Genomic DNA, 16977 nt, shown 5'->3' on the forward strand with positions numbered 1-16977 from the left:
AGGAAACTGGGGAAAAAGAGATAAGAGTTGTTCAATGAGCCCTTCCCTGTGAAAGCAAATAACCACTTTACCCATCCAGATGGAACATTCAAATGTCAGAACAATTCAGGCGCAGGTTTAGGACAAATAAAACTGCAGATGTTGGTTTAAATCGAAGGTAGACATAAAATGCTGGAGTAACTCAGCGGGTCAGGCAGCATCTCTGGAGAGAAGGAATGGGTGACGTTTCACAGAGTGCTGGAGTAACTCAGTGGGACAGGCAGCATCTCTGGAGAGAAGGAATGGGTGGCGTTTCGGGTCGAGCCCCATTTTGTGTCTACCTTCCATTTTAACCCAGCATCTGCAGTTCCTTCGTGTAGATTTAGTTCCAGGAGTGCATCTCATTGAAGCTGGGATCTGGTACCAACGCCTTATTCACTCGGCTCCATCTGTTCTATTCCCACAGAACTCCATGAAGGTCATGTTTAAATGTTTGTGGAAGAATTGTGGGAAGGTTCTAAGCACGTCATCAGGGATGCAGAAGCACGTACGCGCACTGCACTTGGGGTAGGTCTGAAACGCTGCCGCTTACAGTGAAATGCCGCCTTCTTTCATGTCCATCATCCGTGTTTCAAATGTTACATCGCTGTCATCGTCCGCCCTGTAAAGGGCACAAGCTTCCGGCGACAATCAGTGGGGGTCACCACTTGTACAGTAGACAATGGTGGTCACAGAATTAGCTCAGGACACTTCCAGTGTCCAGCCCCTCCACGCTAACACTTCTGCAATGGGGCCACGTGGCCTCTTATTACCGGTATTGATTTATTCTTGCTTTTAGACAATAGGTGCAGGAGGAGGCCATTCGGCCCTTCGAGCCAGCACCGCCATTCAATGTGATCATGGCTGATCATTCTCAATCAGTACCCCGTTCCTGCCTTCTCCCCATACCCCCTGACTCCGCTGTCCTTAAGAGCTCTATCTAGCTCTCTCTTGAATGCATTCAGAGAATTGGCCTCCACTGCCTTCATTTTGGTTTCTTCTTGTAACGTTAACCAAGATACAGTGCTTGCTATCGAGTCAAATCACACCAAACAAATACAATCAAGCCGCGCGTAAATATGGCAGGTGGAGCAAAGAGAAAAATACCAGAGTGCTGAATGTAGTGTTATAGTTTCCGTTTCTTGTCACGTGTACCGAGCTGCAGTGAAAAGCTCTGGTTGCGTGCTAACCAGCCAGCGGATAGACAACACATGGTCACAATCGAGCCATTTTGCAGTGTGTACGTGATACATGATAAGGGAATAACGTTTAGTGCAAAGTAAAGCCAGTAAAGTCTGATCAGAGATAGTCCAAGGGTCTCCAATGAGGTAGATAGTAGTTCAGCACTGCTCACTGGTTGTGGTGGCATGATTCAGCTCCTCTGGATATACTATAGCTATACTATAAGAAACTAACTGCAGATGCTGGTACAAATCGAAGGTATTTATTCACAAAATGCTGGAGTAACTCAGCAGGTCAGGCAGCATCTCAGGAGAGAAGGAATGGGCGACTTTTCGGGTCGAGACCCTTCTTCAGACTGATGTCAGGGTGGCGGGACAAAGGAAGGATATAGGTGGAGACAGGAAGATAGAGGGAGATCTGGGAAGGGGGAGGGGAAGAGAGGGACAGAGGAACTATCTAAAGTTGGAGAAGTCAATATTCATACCGCTGGGCTGCAAGCTGCCCAGGCGAAATACGAGGTGCTGTTCATCCTATTTCCGGTGGGACTCACTATGGTACTGGAGGAGGCCCATGACAGAAAGGTCAGACTGGGAATGGGAGGGGGAGATGAAGTGCTCAGCCACCGGGAGATCAGATTGGTTAACGCGGACCGAGCGCAGGTGTTGAGCAAAGCGATCCTATACTGTAGCGTGTATATAGTATAGTATATACTATACCATATATATATGTAGCTATATTATAGTGTGTATATGGTATAGTATATACTATAGCATATATATATAGCTATACTATAGCATGCGGTAATAATAAATTATATAGACAATTGAGCTTGGCAATTTATGCAACATTGTAGGCTAGGTTCTACACAATCAACAGTGACTAACTCATCTACCATGTGATGAGCGTTTGTCAGCACTGGGCCTGCACTCGCTGGAGTTTAGAAGAATGAGGGGGGACCTCATTGAAACGTACAGAATAGTGAGAGGCCTGGATAGAGTGGATGTGGAGAGGATGTTTCCACTAGTGGGAGAGTCTAGGACTAGAGGTCACAGCCTCAGAATTAAAGGACGTTCTTTTAGGAAGGAGACGAGGAGGAATTTCTTTAGTCAGTGGGTGGTGAATCTGTGGAATTCTTTGCCACAGACGGCTGTGGAGGCCAAGTCAGTGGATATATTTAAGGCAGAGATAGATGGATTCTTGATTAGTGCGGGTGTCAGAGGTTATGGGGAGAAGGCAGGAGAATGGGGTTAGGAGGGAGAGGTAGATCAGCCATGACTGAATGGTGGGGCGGACTCGATGGGCCAAATGGCCTAATTCTGCTCCTGTCTCTTCTGACCTATCGGGTGTGTGCTGTCAGTGCTTTGAGACGGTATGTCAAGCGTTGGTGATGGGTTTGGCAAGATTGCTGACGGCACGTCTGATTGCAGGCACAATGGAGACTCGGATCACTGTGATGGCGAGGAGGATTTCTATTACTCAGAGATTGATGTCGATGTCGATTCGCTAACGGACGGTTTGAGCAGTCTCACGCCAATGTCGCCAACGGCAACCATGCCTCCCGCTTTCCCCAGCGTGGATTGTGGGTCGTCCAACCCGGCCTCGGTGAAGAGCGAGGAGAGGTTGGTGACGCCCCTGAGCTGCTCTGCCCCGACCAACCTGTACCACGTACGCACTGATCATGCCTACCAGGTAAACCGCCATCCGACACAGAGGACTCTGCGATTTACGGACTGTTCCCAGCGACGCATTCAGAGACGGACATCGAGCGCTGCTGGGAGGTCGGCAACTCGGTCGGTCCTTGATCTGCCCGAGCTTTGTTGGCCTCCCAGCGGAGCGAGCTGTCCGTCGGGGAATGTTGCCGACTGGCCCGCTGCAGACTGCGGGAGTACGTGCTGAGGGACGCACTGAAGCTTGGTGCAGCCAACACCAAGGCTCTGTGGGGGAGGGCCACAGTCTAGGGTCAATAGACAATAGACAATAGGTGCTGGAGTAGGCCATTCGGCTCTATCTAGCTCTCTTCATCACCATCTCCAGCTGTCTGCAGATTGCCAGCACCACCATTCAATGTGATCATGGCTGATCATTCCCAATCAGTACCCCGTTCCTGCCTTCTCCCCATACCCCCTGACTCCGCTATCCTTAAGAGCTCTATCTAACTCTCTCTTGAAAGCACTCAGAGAATTAGCCTCCACTGCCTTCTGTGACAGAGAATTCCACAGATTCACAACTCTCTGACTGAAAAAGGTTTTCCTCATCTCAGTTCTAAATGGCCTACCCCTTATTCTTAAACTGAGGCCCCTTGTTCTGGACTCCCCCAACATTGGGAACATGTTTCCTGCCTCTAACGTGTCCAACCCCTTAATAATCTTATATGTTTCTATAAGATCCCCTCTCATCCTTCCACAATTCCAGTGTATACAAGCCTAGTCGCTCCAGTCTTTCAACATATGATAGTCCCGCCATTCCGGGAATTAACCTAGTAAACCTACGCTGCACACCCTCAATAGCAAGAATATCCTTCCTCAAATTTGGAGACCGAAGCTGCACACAGTACTCCAGGTGCGGTCTCACCAGGGCCCTGTACAACTGCAGAAGGACCTCTTTGCTCCTATACTCAACTCCTCTTGTTATGAAGGCCAACTTCTTTGGGGGGGGGGGGGGGGGTGGAGACGCCCCTCAAAATAAGGGAAGGGATTCCATGCCAGTGGGCTACATGAGTGGTAGTGAAAGGGTGGGGAGTGAAATTGTGTCATTTGTCTAAACCGTTTTGAATGTACGTATAGTCTCCTAGATGGAGTTTTGTAAGGTTCATGTTTTGTATATATTTATTTTTCGAATAAAGTTTATTTTGAAATTTATAACAAAAAATTGCCATAGACAATCAGAGCGGGGCTCAATGTTAACTTATGATTCAGCATCTTCACTGGAGTTTAGTTTAGTCTGGTTTATTGTCACGTGCACCAAGGTGCAGCGAAAGATTTTTGTTGTTCGCTAACGAGTCAGCAGAAAGACTGGTTAATAGTTAACGTTTAGTGCAAGATAAAAGTCAAGTGAAGTCCGGTTAAAGATAATCTGCAGGTCTCCAATGTGATAGAGAGCGGCTCAGGACTGCTCTCTAGTTGTTGGTAGGACGATTCAGTTGCCTGGTAACAGCCGGGAAGAAACTGTCCCTGCATCTAGAGGTGTGCCTTTCTACACTTCTGTACCTCTTGCCTGATGGGAGAGGGGAGAAGAGGGAGTGACCGGCGGTGAGACTGGTCCTTGATTATGCTGCTGGCCTTGCCGAGGCAGCGTGAGGTGTAGATGGAGTCAATGGAAGTGTATACTTCCATTGGAAGCGGGTCAGGCATCATCTGTGGAGAACATGGATAGGTGACGTTTCACAGAGTGTTGGAGTAACTCAGCAGGTCAGGCATCATCTGTGGAGAACATGGATAGGTGACGTCTCACAGAGACTATACTTCCAATTCCACAAACTGTTGGTTTGTGTGATGGTCTGGGCTGCTGCAATTGACCAGTTTGTTTTTATTTTTGCTTTTCTATCCCTCTGATGGTACATTTATTTCCAGGCTACTGCACATGTGAGCATCCCCGTGTCATCGAAGTTCATGCCAAATGGTTCTGGGTTCAGCATCTCGTTGCAGACTCCACCTGTCATCTTTAAAGGCTCACAGGTGGGTGGTTTTACACCTTTCGGTTTGGGTTTATTGTTGCCCTGTGTAAAGTACAGTGAATAGCTTTTGCTACCAAAGGTGGACACAAAAATGCTGAAGCAACTCAACGGGTCAGGCAGCAACTCGGGAGAGAAGGAATGAGTGACCCAAAGGGTCTCGACCCGAAACATCACCCATTCCTTCTCTCCCGAGATGCTGCCTGGCCCGCTGAGTTGCTCCAACATATTGTGTCTACCTTCGACTTAAACCAGCACCTGCAGTTTTTTCCTACAGGGATGGATTATGAATACATGTTCACCCTGTCACACCGTGGGTTTCCCCCGGGTTTGTTAATTGTCCCCAGTGTGTGTGTGTGTGTGTGTGTGTAGGGCAGTGTTAGTGCGCGGGGATCGCTGATCGGCGTGGACTCGGTGGGCCGAAGGGCCTGTTTCAGCGCTGTATCTCTAAACTAAAACGGAGTTGCTGAACCCTTAATCCACTTGGGAAAAATGAATGAAGCGCTGATTTTCAGTCAAGTAAACCAATTAAGAGGCCCGGTGTGTGGTGACCTTTTAATTAGGAGCTCGGCGACCTCGCAAACATATATTTTTGTTTAAACCTGAAAAACGTGTCCAGTGAAAAAAATGATTTAAACTGGCATGTGGCACATTCCTCGGTCGAATTCCCCATGGGTGGAGCCTCAAAATTGATCTCCTGTTCAGCCAACATTTAAAAATAAATAAAGAGGCAGGCAATGTATGCAAAATGCTGGAGTAACTCAGCGGGTCAGGCAGCATCTCAGGAGAGAAGGGAGACACAAAATGCTGGAGTAACTCAGCGGGTCAGGCAGCATATCAGGAGAGAAGGAACGGGTGACGTTTCGGGTCGAGACCCTTCTTCAGACTGAAGAAGGGTCTCGACCCATTCCTTCTCTCCTGAGATGCTGCCTGACTCGCTGAGTTACTCCAGCATTTTGTGCCTACCTTCGATTTGTACCAGCAGTTATTTTCCTACACATCTCTGAAGAGAAGGGTAGGAGGAATGGGTGACGTTATGGGTCGGGACCCTTCTTCAGCAGTTCCTTTTGATTACATGAATGTGATTTTGTTTTACATGTATGTTTATTAATAATATGTACCGCCACCTTTGTCTGTACATAAAAAGCTCTGGATTTTTGGTGTGATGCAATACAAACCAGGAACCTCATGTCAATCTCTGATTATGTTTAGGGTCCTTTAACACAAATTCGTCCAGTAAGTATTGTTGAGAAGAGGCAGATGTCTCACCCATCCTTGAAGGTACACACCTCTCTCGTCTCATCCCCGAAACAAGGGCCAGGAACTAGGTACGAATATAGTTCTGTTCCATACTTTGACCTGCTGCAATTTTTATTTGTGATAATACTGTTTGCAATTCATATTTTGGGTTTTATTATTGTCACATGCACAAAAGTACCGGGAAAAGTGTTGTTTTGCGTGCTATCCAAACAGATCAGATAATACCACACATAAATATAATCAAGGACAATAGTTAGAACAAAGGGGAAGATACAATAGACAATAGGTGCAGGAGTCCATTCGGCCCCTCGAGCCAGCACCGCCATTCAATGTGATCGTGGCTGATCATTCTCAATCAGTACCCCGTTCCTTCCTGCCTTCTCCCCATACCCCCTGACTCCGCTATCCATAAGAGCTCTATCTAGCTCTCTCTTGAATGCATTCAGAGAATTGGCCTCCACTGCCTTCTGAGACAGAGAATTCCACAGATTCACAACTCTCTGACTGAAAAAGTTTTTCCTCATCTCAGTTCTAAATGACCTACCCCTTATTCTTAAACTGTGACCCCTTGTTCTGGACTCCCCCAACATTGGGAACATGTTTCCTGCCTCTAACGTGTCCAACCCCTTAATAATCTTATACGTTTCGATAAGATCCCCTCTCATCCTTCTAAATTCCAGTGTATACAGAGTGCAGGATTTTGTTCTCAACATTGTAGTGTCACAATTCCGATGTCCATAATGGGCGGCACGGTTGCGCAGCGGTAGAGTTGCTGCCTTACAGCGCTTACAACGCCAGAGACCTGGATTCCATCCTGACTACGGGCGCTGTCTGTACGGAGTTTGTACGTTCTCCCCGTGACCTGCGTGGGTTTTCTCCGAGACCTTCGGTTTCCTCCCACACTCCAAAGACGTACAGGTTTGTAGGTTATAATTGGTTTGGTATAAATGTTAAGAAATTGTCCCTAATGCATGTAGGGTGATGTTAGTGTGCGGGGATAGCTGGTCGGTGTGGACTCGGTGGGCTGAAGGGACCTGTTTACAAGCTGTATCTCTAAACTAAACTAAAATAGGATAATCAGACAATTCCTTTGCTTATGGAAGGACCGTTCAGAAACTTGTTCAGAGGGGAAGCTATTCCGGAGAAGCAATTTCGAAGCATAGTTTCTCTAATCATGTGCTTTACAGCGTTATACCCCATGATCATGACCATTTTCAAATAGTGCAGGAATTTCCAATTACTTTTGCCTTTTGTCCCCTAATTTGAAACCAATTTTACAAACCAAAGCCCACTGTTAATCTGCGACTTGTGCACGTCCATCTTCATAGAAGCAAATTGCACTTTAACATCGGAGATTTCTCAGCAAGTTTTCAGCTGCAATAATGCACGATTACTTGCAAAATAGAACATCTGTACAAATTATTTCATTTTTAATTCATATTTAATTCTCACTAATGGGTATGCACAGTTGACATCGATTTTACATTTTAATTCTGCTCTAGAAATGAAGACCTGCAGGTGCTAGTTTACAAACAAAAGACACAAAATGCTGGAGTTACTCAGCAGGTCAAGCAGCATAGTCTGTAGAAGGGTCCCGACCTGAAACGTCACCTATCCATGTTCTCCAGAGATGCTGCCTGAGCCGCTGAGTTACTCCAGCACTCTGTGAAACGTCACCTATCCATGTTCTCCACAGATGCTGCCTGACCGCTGAGTTACTCCAGCACTCTGTGGAACGTCACCTATCCATGTTCTCCAGAGATGCTGCCTGACCCGCTGAGTTACTCCAGCACTCTGTGAAACGTCACCTATCCATGTTCTCCACAGATGCTGCCTGACCCGCTGAGTTACTCCAGCACTCTGTGAAACGTCACCTATCCATGTTCTCCACAGATGCTGCCTGACCCGCTGAGTTACTCCAGCACTCTGTGAAACGTCACCTATCCATGTTCTCCACAGATGCTGCCTGATCCGCTGAGTTACTCCAACGGTTTATGACTTTTTAAATTCCACTCTGATGTGGAGAAGATACAAGCAAGGAAATTCATAAGTGATACATCATGGTCATTCAGACTATCTCATCTGTAACAGATTCTTCAAAGGAATGTCCATTTAGCTCCACTCCCTGCCCACCCCCACCCCTTCCTCTCTTCACGGCCCCCAAAGATATTTCAGTTCATAGTTACATGGTCTTGCTTGATATAATTTGGGAAACAATTCCTTTAGTTTCAAATATTCCACAGATTTTTTTTTTTAAAAGGGGAAATGTGAGAGGCATATATAATGATGTCACAGTATAAACACAGCTCTGCTTCCAAGCGAGAGGTGTTTTGCTGTAAAGCAAATGTGCAGTTTAACAAGGCAGCAAATATGTCTGCCCTTCTGATGGTGGATAGTCAGAAGGGGAATTATGTGGTTAGTGTATCCCAAACCGTATACCAGTCTGAAGGGTCTCGACCCGAAACGCCACCCATTCCTTCTCTCCAGAGATACCGCCTGTCCCGCTGAGTTACTCCAGCATATTGTGTCTATCTACAATGTACTTATACGAAGCACCTACAATCTTCTATGGTTTCCATCTCTTGTTTCCCACCTCCTGCTCTTCGACAAGCACCAGCTTTATACATAAAACACGTCAAATGTAAGTGTCTGGCAACTTGGCCAGCACAGTGGTGTGGTTGGTAGAGCTCCTGCCTCACGGCACCAGAGACCCCGGTTTGATCCTGACCTCGGGTGCTGTCTGTATGGAGTTTGCACATTTTCCCTGTGAGCACGTGGGTTTCCTCCAGGTGCTCCGGTTTCCTCCCACATCCCAGAGACGTGCGTGTTTGGAGGTTAATGGGCTTCTACAATCGCCCCTAGTGTGAGAGTGGATGGGAAAGTTGGATAATGTGGAACTAATGTGAACAACAGATGGTCAACATGGACTCGTTGGGCCAAAGGGCCTGTTTCTATGCTGTGTCTTTCAATCGGTCAATCAAAGGGCATCTATCTATTTCAACAAGTGTACTACAAAGTTTGACACAGTTGCGTTATCAAGTACATTAAAAACCCCTTTACGTTATTACGTTTTTGGCTAAATCAATGAGTACCATTTGCCTTCTATTTTTAAAGCTTGGACAGTGAGAAGTGAATTCTTGTAGTTAATGAATGATTGTGATATTTGCAATTTAGAATCACTGCTTCAATAATTGTATGTTTTACAACATCCTGCACTGTGATCTTGACCACTTTTAAATAGACCAGGAATTTCCAATGACTCACCTCTTGGCCCCAGTTTGAAACCAATATTGCAGATTACCGTCAGGGTAAACTTGCTTGACTTTCCCTGAAGTTTTGCTGCGTTTGGGTGAAAAGGCAGGGTTGCCCGAGAGAGGAAGTGTGCCTCTGAGGTTTTTAAATAGTGGGTGAATGAGTGGAGAATTTGTTCACAGTGCGACCTTCTGACAATAGTCATTTGGGAAATTATACTCGTACACCCACCAGCCAGTGTGAGTGCAGAGGTAGTGTGACTTCACCCATCATCCATCCTGACCACAGCACTGCAGTGCAGATGAATTTTACCCACATAAGTTTTGCCTGAATATTTAGTTTAGTTTAGAAATACAGCGCGGAAACAGGCCCTTCGGCCCACCGGGTCCGTGCCGACCAGCGATCCCTGCATTTTAACACTATCCTACACACAAGGGACATTTTTTTACATATAAACCAAGCCAATTAACCTACAAATAACCATATAACATATAACCATATAACAACTACAGCACGGAAACAGGCCCGTTCGGCCCTACTAGTCCACGCCGACCACTCTCCCTGACCTAGTCTCATCTACCTGCACTCAGACCATAACCCTCTAATCCCCTCTTATCCATATACCTATCCAATTTACTCTTAAATAATAAAATCGAGCCAGCCTCCACCACTTCCACCGGAAGCCCATTCCATACAGCCACCACCCTCTGAGTAAAGAAGTTACCCCTCATGTTACCCCTAAACTTTTGTCCCTCAATTCTGAAGCTATGTCCCCTTGTTGGAATCTTCCCCACTCTCAAAGGGAAAAGCCTACCCACGTCAACTTTGTCCGTCCCTCTCAAAATTTAAAAAACCTCTATCAAGTCCCCCCTCAACCTTCTACGCTCCAAAGAATAAAGACCCAACCTGTTCAACCTCTCTGTAGCTTAAGTGCTGAAACCCAGGCAACATTCTAGTAAATCTCCTCTGTACCCTCTCCATTTTGTCGACATCTTTCCTATAATTTGGCGACCAGAACTGCACACCATACTCCAGATTCGGCCTCACCAATGCCCTGTACAATTTTAACATTACATCCCAACTTCTATACTCGATGCTCTGATTTATAAAGGCAAGCATACCAAATGCCTTCTTCACCACCCTATCCACATGAGATGCCACCTTCAGGGAACAATGCACAGTTATTCCCAGATCCCTCTGTTCCACTGCATTCCTCAATTCCCTACCATTTACCCTGTACGTCCTATTTTGATTTGTCCTACCAAAATGCAGCACCTCACACTTATCAGCATTAAACTCCATCTGCCATCTTTCAGCCCACCCTTCCAAAAGGCCCAAGTCTCTCTGTAGACTTTGAAACTCTACTTCATTACTAACTACACCACCTATCTTAGTATCATCTGCATATTTACTAATCCAATTTGCCACACCATCATCCAGATCATTAATGTAAATGACATACAACAGTGGACCCAACACAGATCCCTGGGGCACTCCACTAGACACTGGCCTCCAACCTGACATACAATTGTCAACCATTACCCTCTGGTATCTCCCATTCAGCCATTGTTGAATCCATCTTGCAACCTCACTATTAATACCCAACGATTTAACCTTCTTAATCAACCTTCCATGTGGAACCTTGTCAAATGCCTTACTGAAGTCCATATAGACAACATCCACAGCCTTGCCCTTATCAATTTCCCTGATAACCTCTTCAAAAAATTCAAGAAGATTAGTCAAACATGACCTTCCAGGCACAAATCCATGTTGACTGTTTCTAATCAGGCCTTGTTTGTCCAAATAATTATATATATTGTCCCTAAGTATCTTTTCCATTAATTTTCCCACCACAGACGTCAAACTAATAGGTCTATAATTGCTAGGTTTACTTTTAGAACCTTTTTTAAACAAAGGCACAACATGCGCAATGCGCCAATCTTCCGGCACCATCCCCGTTTCTAATGACGTTTGAAATATTTCCGTCATAGCCCCTGCTATTTCTGCACTAACTTCCCTCAATGTCCTAGGGAATATCCTATCAGGACCTGGAGACTTATCCACTTTTATATTTTTCAAAAGTGTCCGTACCTCCTCTTCTTTAATCCTCATAATTTCCATCACTACTCTACTTGTTTCGCTTACCTCACATAATTCAATATCCTTCTCCTCGGTGAATACCGAAGAAAAGAAATTGTTTAATATCTCCCCCATTTCTTCCGGCTCAGCACATAGCTGTCCACTCTGACTCTCTAATGAACCAATTTTATCCCTCACTATCCTTTTGCTATTGACATATCTGTAGAACCCCTTGGGGTTTACTTTTACATTACTTGCCAAAGCAGCCTCATATCTTTTTTTCGCTTTTCTAATTTCCTTCTTAAGATTCCTTTTACATTCTTTATATTCCTCAAGAACCTTATTTACTCCCTGCCGCTTATATTTATTGTATATCTCCCTCTTTTTCCGAACCAAGTGTCCAATTTCCCTGGAAAACCACGGCTCTTTCAAATTATTATTCTTTCCTTTCCACCGAACAGGGACATAAAGACTCTGTACTCTCAAAATTTCACCTTTAAATATCCTCCATTTCTCTATTATATCCTTTTCATAAAACAAAAAGTTCCATTTCACTCCTTTTAAATCCTTTCTCATCTCCTCAAAATTAGCCTTTCTCCAATCCAAAATCTCAACCCTTGGTCCAGATTTGACCTTCTCCATAATTATATTGAAACTAATGGCATTATGATCACTAGACCCAAAGTGCTCCTCAACACATACCTCCGTCACCTGACCCGTCTCATTTCCTAACAGGAGGTCCAACACTGCCCCTTCTCTGGTAGGCACCTCTACGTATTGCTGCAAAAAACTATCCTGCACACATTTTACAAACTCCAAACCATCCAGCCCTTTAACAGAATGTGATTCCCAGTCTATATACGGAAAATTGAAATCACCCACAATCACTACTCTGTGCTTACTACTAATATCTGCTATCTCCTTATCTGCTAATATCTGCTATCTGTACGTCTTTGGAGTGTGGGAGGAAACCGATGATCTCGGAGAAAGCCCACGCAGGTCACGGGGAGAACGTACAGACTCTGTGCAGACAGGACGATCCCGGGTCTCTGGCGCTGTAAGGCAGCAACTCTACTGCCAGCCTGTGGTATTTTTTGCAATGGGTTGACTTCTCCATGTCAAAGGCTACTACGTTCACCAACTTGTACACATCTCCTTTCAGGAAGCCGAGAGGCGAAGGAAAGAAATGCCGGAAAGTTTATGGAATGGAAAACCGGGATATGTGGTGCACTGCCTGTCGCTGGAAGAAGGCCTGTCAGCGGTTTGTTGACTGAATGAATGGCACTTTCTGTATTTTGTACACTCTAATTAGACCCAACTGCTCGCGGTTTCCTGAACAATCAATGGTAGTAAGAGAAAGGCAAGACAATGTTAAGAGCAGGGAATGCTTAAAGCACGATTCGGTTTGGGTAAAGCACTTGTAATTACGTATGAATACAATCAAAAAATATTAACTTTTTATAAACTAAATACTTTTTTTCTTTGAACTTGCTGTGTTTTCTGTGGCATCTGAACCAGCTGACATTTTAGCCAGATTTTTGTTTTCCAATAATTAATCTTTTTTGCCAAGTTGATAAAAGTCCAAAACATGGGTTTATTTTTCGACTGCCATCTCTGCACACTGGCGATATGGTTCATTTTAGCCCCTCTGCAAAGGAAAAAGTTCACCCTTGAGGAAGAATTAGTTCTTCCTCCCACTGCACAGCCACGTGTCATTTGCTTTGTTTCAGGAAACACATGCAGAACTGTTCAAGATTTTTTTTTTGTGTCGTAGAGCTTTGCTTTTTACTGCATTAAAAATTGTAAGTTTTATAGTTTTGATTTTTGATGATATACAAAGGAAAAAAAAATCTAAATTTTAATTGTTTTTACTGTGAAAACACATTACTGTCATAAGATTTTTTTAAAACACAATTTTTGCTCTAAATGTTTTGGCTTGTAAATTGGAAGCAGGAGAAAGAAGGTGGAGAGCTGGCTGGAAGCGTTCAGGTGTGCACTTGGCCTACTGCACAGCGAATGATTTGAGAAGCACACAAGTTGCCAAAAGTGCACCCTGATAGGACAGGTGATGAATATGTGAGGTGTAAATAATGTCTCTTCACTGTATGATAAGACTTGTAGCATCGCCTTAGTTTAAGGTTTTGAGAAGAGAGAAAAATCTGATGAAAGTGGTTTTGTATTGATGATCCATTTTCATGAATGTACGACGACCACCATTTTTTCACAGTGTTTAGTCTGGTCTTTAGTGCTGGTTGCCATTACACTTTTCTTTTTTTTCTTTTTAAGCTATTCCGCAATTGTATCTGCTCACAAGCGCAGTTTTCTTTGCGTTCCTTCATTTGGTCACGTTTCGATGACGGTGACCATTGCAGAACGCTGCACCTTCTTATAATAACCAGGATATTAAGCTAGGTCCAGTCCAATGTACCACCAGTTCCATCTCATCTCCAGGCAAACACTTAACCGGAAGCGAAACCAAACCGGCAGCTTCAAACCTTTAACAGATTGACCACACAAAAGGGTTCAAGATTGCTTTTAATCCAGTTAGTCATTGGCCAGCAAATGACGCAATGAAGTTTCTAAGCACATTGAAGTAATCGGTAGTTTGATGACATATAGAAGTTCACAAGTGACAGGAGCAGAATTAGGTCATTCGGCCCATCAAGGTGGGTGTAGGAGAGTGTTAATGTACGGGGATCACTGGGCGGCACGGACTTGGAGGGCCGAAAAGGCCTGTTTCCGGCTGTATATATATGATATGATATGATATGATAAGTCTACTCCGCCATTCAATCATGGCTGATCTATCTCTCCCTCCTAACCCCATTCTCCCCATGACTCCCGCCACCCGTACTAATCAATCTCTGCCTTAAAAATATCCATTGACTTGGCCTCCACAGCCTTCTGTGGCAATTAATTCAATTTGCCAAACAAATAAATTTGATGAATTGTTTTAGAAAGATGATTTGCTTTGTAATTTCAAATCTTTTAAAGCAGTAAAATTCTGAAATGAGGGTATGTTTAGCTGATATACTGGCCCTACTGTAATATCCAGCCCATATCAACCATCAACAAAGGAAAACTAAGCCTATCTCAAGTTGAATCAGTTTTCAGATGTTGGCTTTTAGAACATCATACCAAAGTAATTGTCTCCACAGTTTATGATATCGCTGTATTCTCAGGATTTTAATGTTTATAACTGTAAAATGGATCAGCAGAGACTCTAATATTTTTAATTATATACCAGATTTTTTTGGGGGGGAAAAAAAGGGCTTGTCTGTAAAATAGACATTGAATAAACAGCTCTTCTCTGGTGTTTGAACACAACTGGCGAAATAATAAATGAATGTGTACTGCCCATTTTTGGCAACGTTCATATATATATATTGAGTTTGTTCTTTGCATTTTGGAAATTAAAAATGTTCAATTTTCCAAATGTCACCCTGCAAAGAGAAACTGGAATCTCCCACCCCACCCCCCCCCCCCCAACCTAAACAAAGCTAGTTTTATTGCCAAATGTATTGGTATTGCATAATTGTGGCAGTAAACATTCCAAGAGAGGACTTTATTTCTACTTTGAAGACAGGATGTGTATTACCAGCAGTTATACCAGCTTTGGTTTCCGAACTTAAATCATTGAACAGGTGAAGAAATCAAAATCCTTTATAGAGGAAAATGCACTTTTTGTATGAAAAAGTTATGGATGATAATATGTATAATGTGCTTTTTTTTTCAATTGATGTTGGAAAGGCAGGGCATTCGCTTTCCATACTGTGTTTTCGGTGGAGATATAAAATTCTCGTGGTTTTACAAAGGAACATAATTACTAAGTGAACCGGATTGGAAAGGACCTCTTGTTTCTGTATATACACCTGTGATGCTGTGCCTTGTATTATATGAACAGCAATTGCCTACTGCTGAGGTTTACGTGCCAAAGTAATTCTGGGTTTCATATATTTTTTAAAAATGCAAGAAATAAAGATCCTCAGAACCACTTTTGTCTAAATAGCGATGCATTTCAGCAGCACGTTGCCACTATGTAAAGCTCGTTGTCACTTTGACACCAAGTGTTAGGCTTAGGTTTATCACGTGTACAGTGAAAAACATTGTTTTTGCAAGCGATCCAATCAATCACATCTCCGCCATTCAATCATGGCTGATCTCTGCCTCCTAATCCTATTTTCCTGCCTTTTCCCCATAACCCCTGACACCCGTTCTAATCAAGAATTTGTCTATCTCTGCCTTAAAAATATCCACTGACTTGGCCTCCACAGCCCTCTGTGGCAATGAGTTCCACAGATTCACCACTCTCTGACTAAAGAAGTTCCTCCTGCTCCTCCCGAATGCGCACCCTTTAATTCTGAGGCTGTGACCTCTATTCCTAGACTCTCCCACCAGTGGAAACATCCTTTCCACATCCACTCTATCTATGCCTTTCATTATTCTGTAAGTTTCAATGAGGTCCCCCCTCAACCTTCTAAACTCCAGCGTGTACAGGCCCAGTGCTGTCAAACCCTCATATCAGATAATCATGGAATTGAATTGTTAATACTATACATAAATACAATAAAGCAAAACTCAAGTACAATAGGTAGAGGAAAGGGGAAGATACAGAGTGTAGAATATAGTTCTCAGTATTGTACTTATACCTCACGCTGCCTCGGCAAGGCCAGCAGCATAATCAAGGACAAGTCTCACCCCGGCCACTCCCTCTTCTCCCCTCTCCCATCAGGCAAAAGGTACAGAAGTGTGAAAACACACACTGCCAGATTCAGGGACAGTTTCTTCCCAGCTGTTATCAGGCAACTGAACCATCCTATCACAACCAGAGAGCAGTGCTGAACTACTAGCCACCTCTTTGATGACCCTCGGACTATCCTTGATTGGACCTTGCACTAAACATTATTCCCTTTTCCTGTATCAATACACTCTTAAAATGGATCGATTGTAATCACGTTTTGTCTTTCTGCTGACTGGTTAGCACGCACCAAATTCTTTTCACTGTACCTCGGTACACGTGACAATAAACTGAACTGAGACAGCACTGCCATCGACAAAGTCCACTGTCCGTAATGGGGTAGAGGTTTAATCGGACAGTACCCTAGTTTATGGAAGGACCGTTCAGAAGCCTAATTACAGAGGGCGAGAAGCTCTCCCTGAGCCTGCTGCTGTGCATTTTCACTTATTAATTTTCAAATTAGTTTTTCTTCACAGCAGAGCAAAGCTGACTCTAGCACTGACTTTAGTCCTGATCTGACTCCTGGTTTTAAAGCAATGTTATAAGGTTCCCAGTTAGATACCGTGATGTATTACGTAGCCTTAATGATTCATGGGAATTAAACTCCACTTATGTCAACTTAAACAACTCAACTCAACTCACCTGAAAAAGGCACAGAGTGCTGGAGTAACTCAGCGGGTCAGGCAGCATCTCTGAGAACATGGATAGGTGACGTTTCAGAGTGCTGGAGAGCATGGATAGGTGACGTTTCACAGAGTGCTGGAGTAACTCAGAGGGT

At 44.1% G+C, this 16977-nt stretch overlaps 1 protein-coding gene across 1 annotated transcript in view; it reads left to right on the plus strand.

Annotated features, from left to right (window-relative positions):
* LOC144604553 (zinc finger protein 704-like) overlaps positions 1-15447 on the plus strand; it is a 68648-nt gene extending 53201 nt beyond the window's left edge. Inside the window, 5 exon segments of the mRNA XM_078419107.1 lie at positions 446-546; positions 2628-2889; positions 4770-4874; positions 6083-6198; positions 12624-15447. Of these exon segments, the coding sequence (XP_078275233.1) occupies positions 446-546; positions 2628-2889; positions 4770-4874; positions 6083-6198; positions 12624-12735 (696 nt within the window). The 3' untranslated portion in view covers positions 12736-15447.
* Positions 15448-16977: the final 1530 nt, after the last annotated feature.

The sequence above is a fragment of the Rhinoraja longicauda genome, chromosome 22 (assembly GCF_053455715.1).
Source record: "Rhinoraja longicauda isolate Sanriku21f chromosome 22, sRhiLon1.1, whole genome shotgun sequence".
Taxonomy (NCBI): domain Eukaryota; kingdom Metazoa; phylum Chordata; class Chondrichthyes; order Rajiformes; family Arhynchobatidae; genus Rhinoraja; species Rhinoraja longicauda.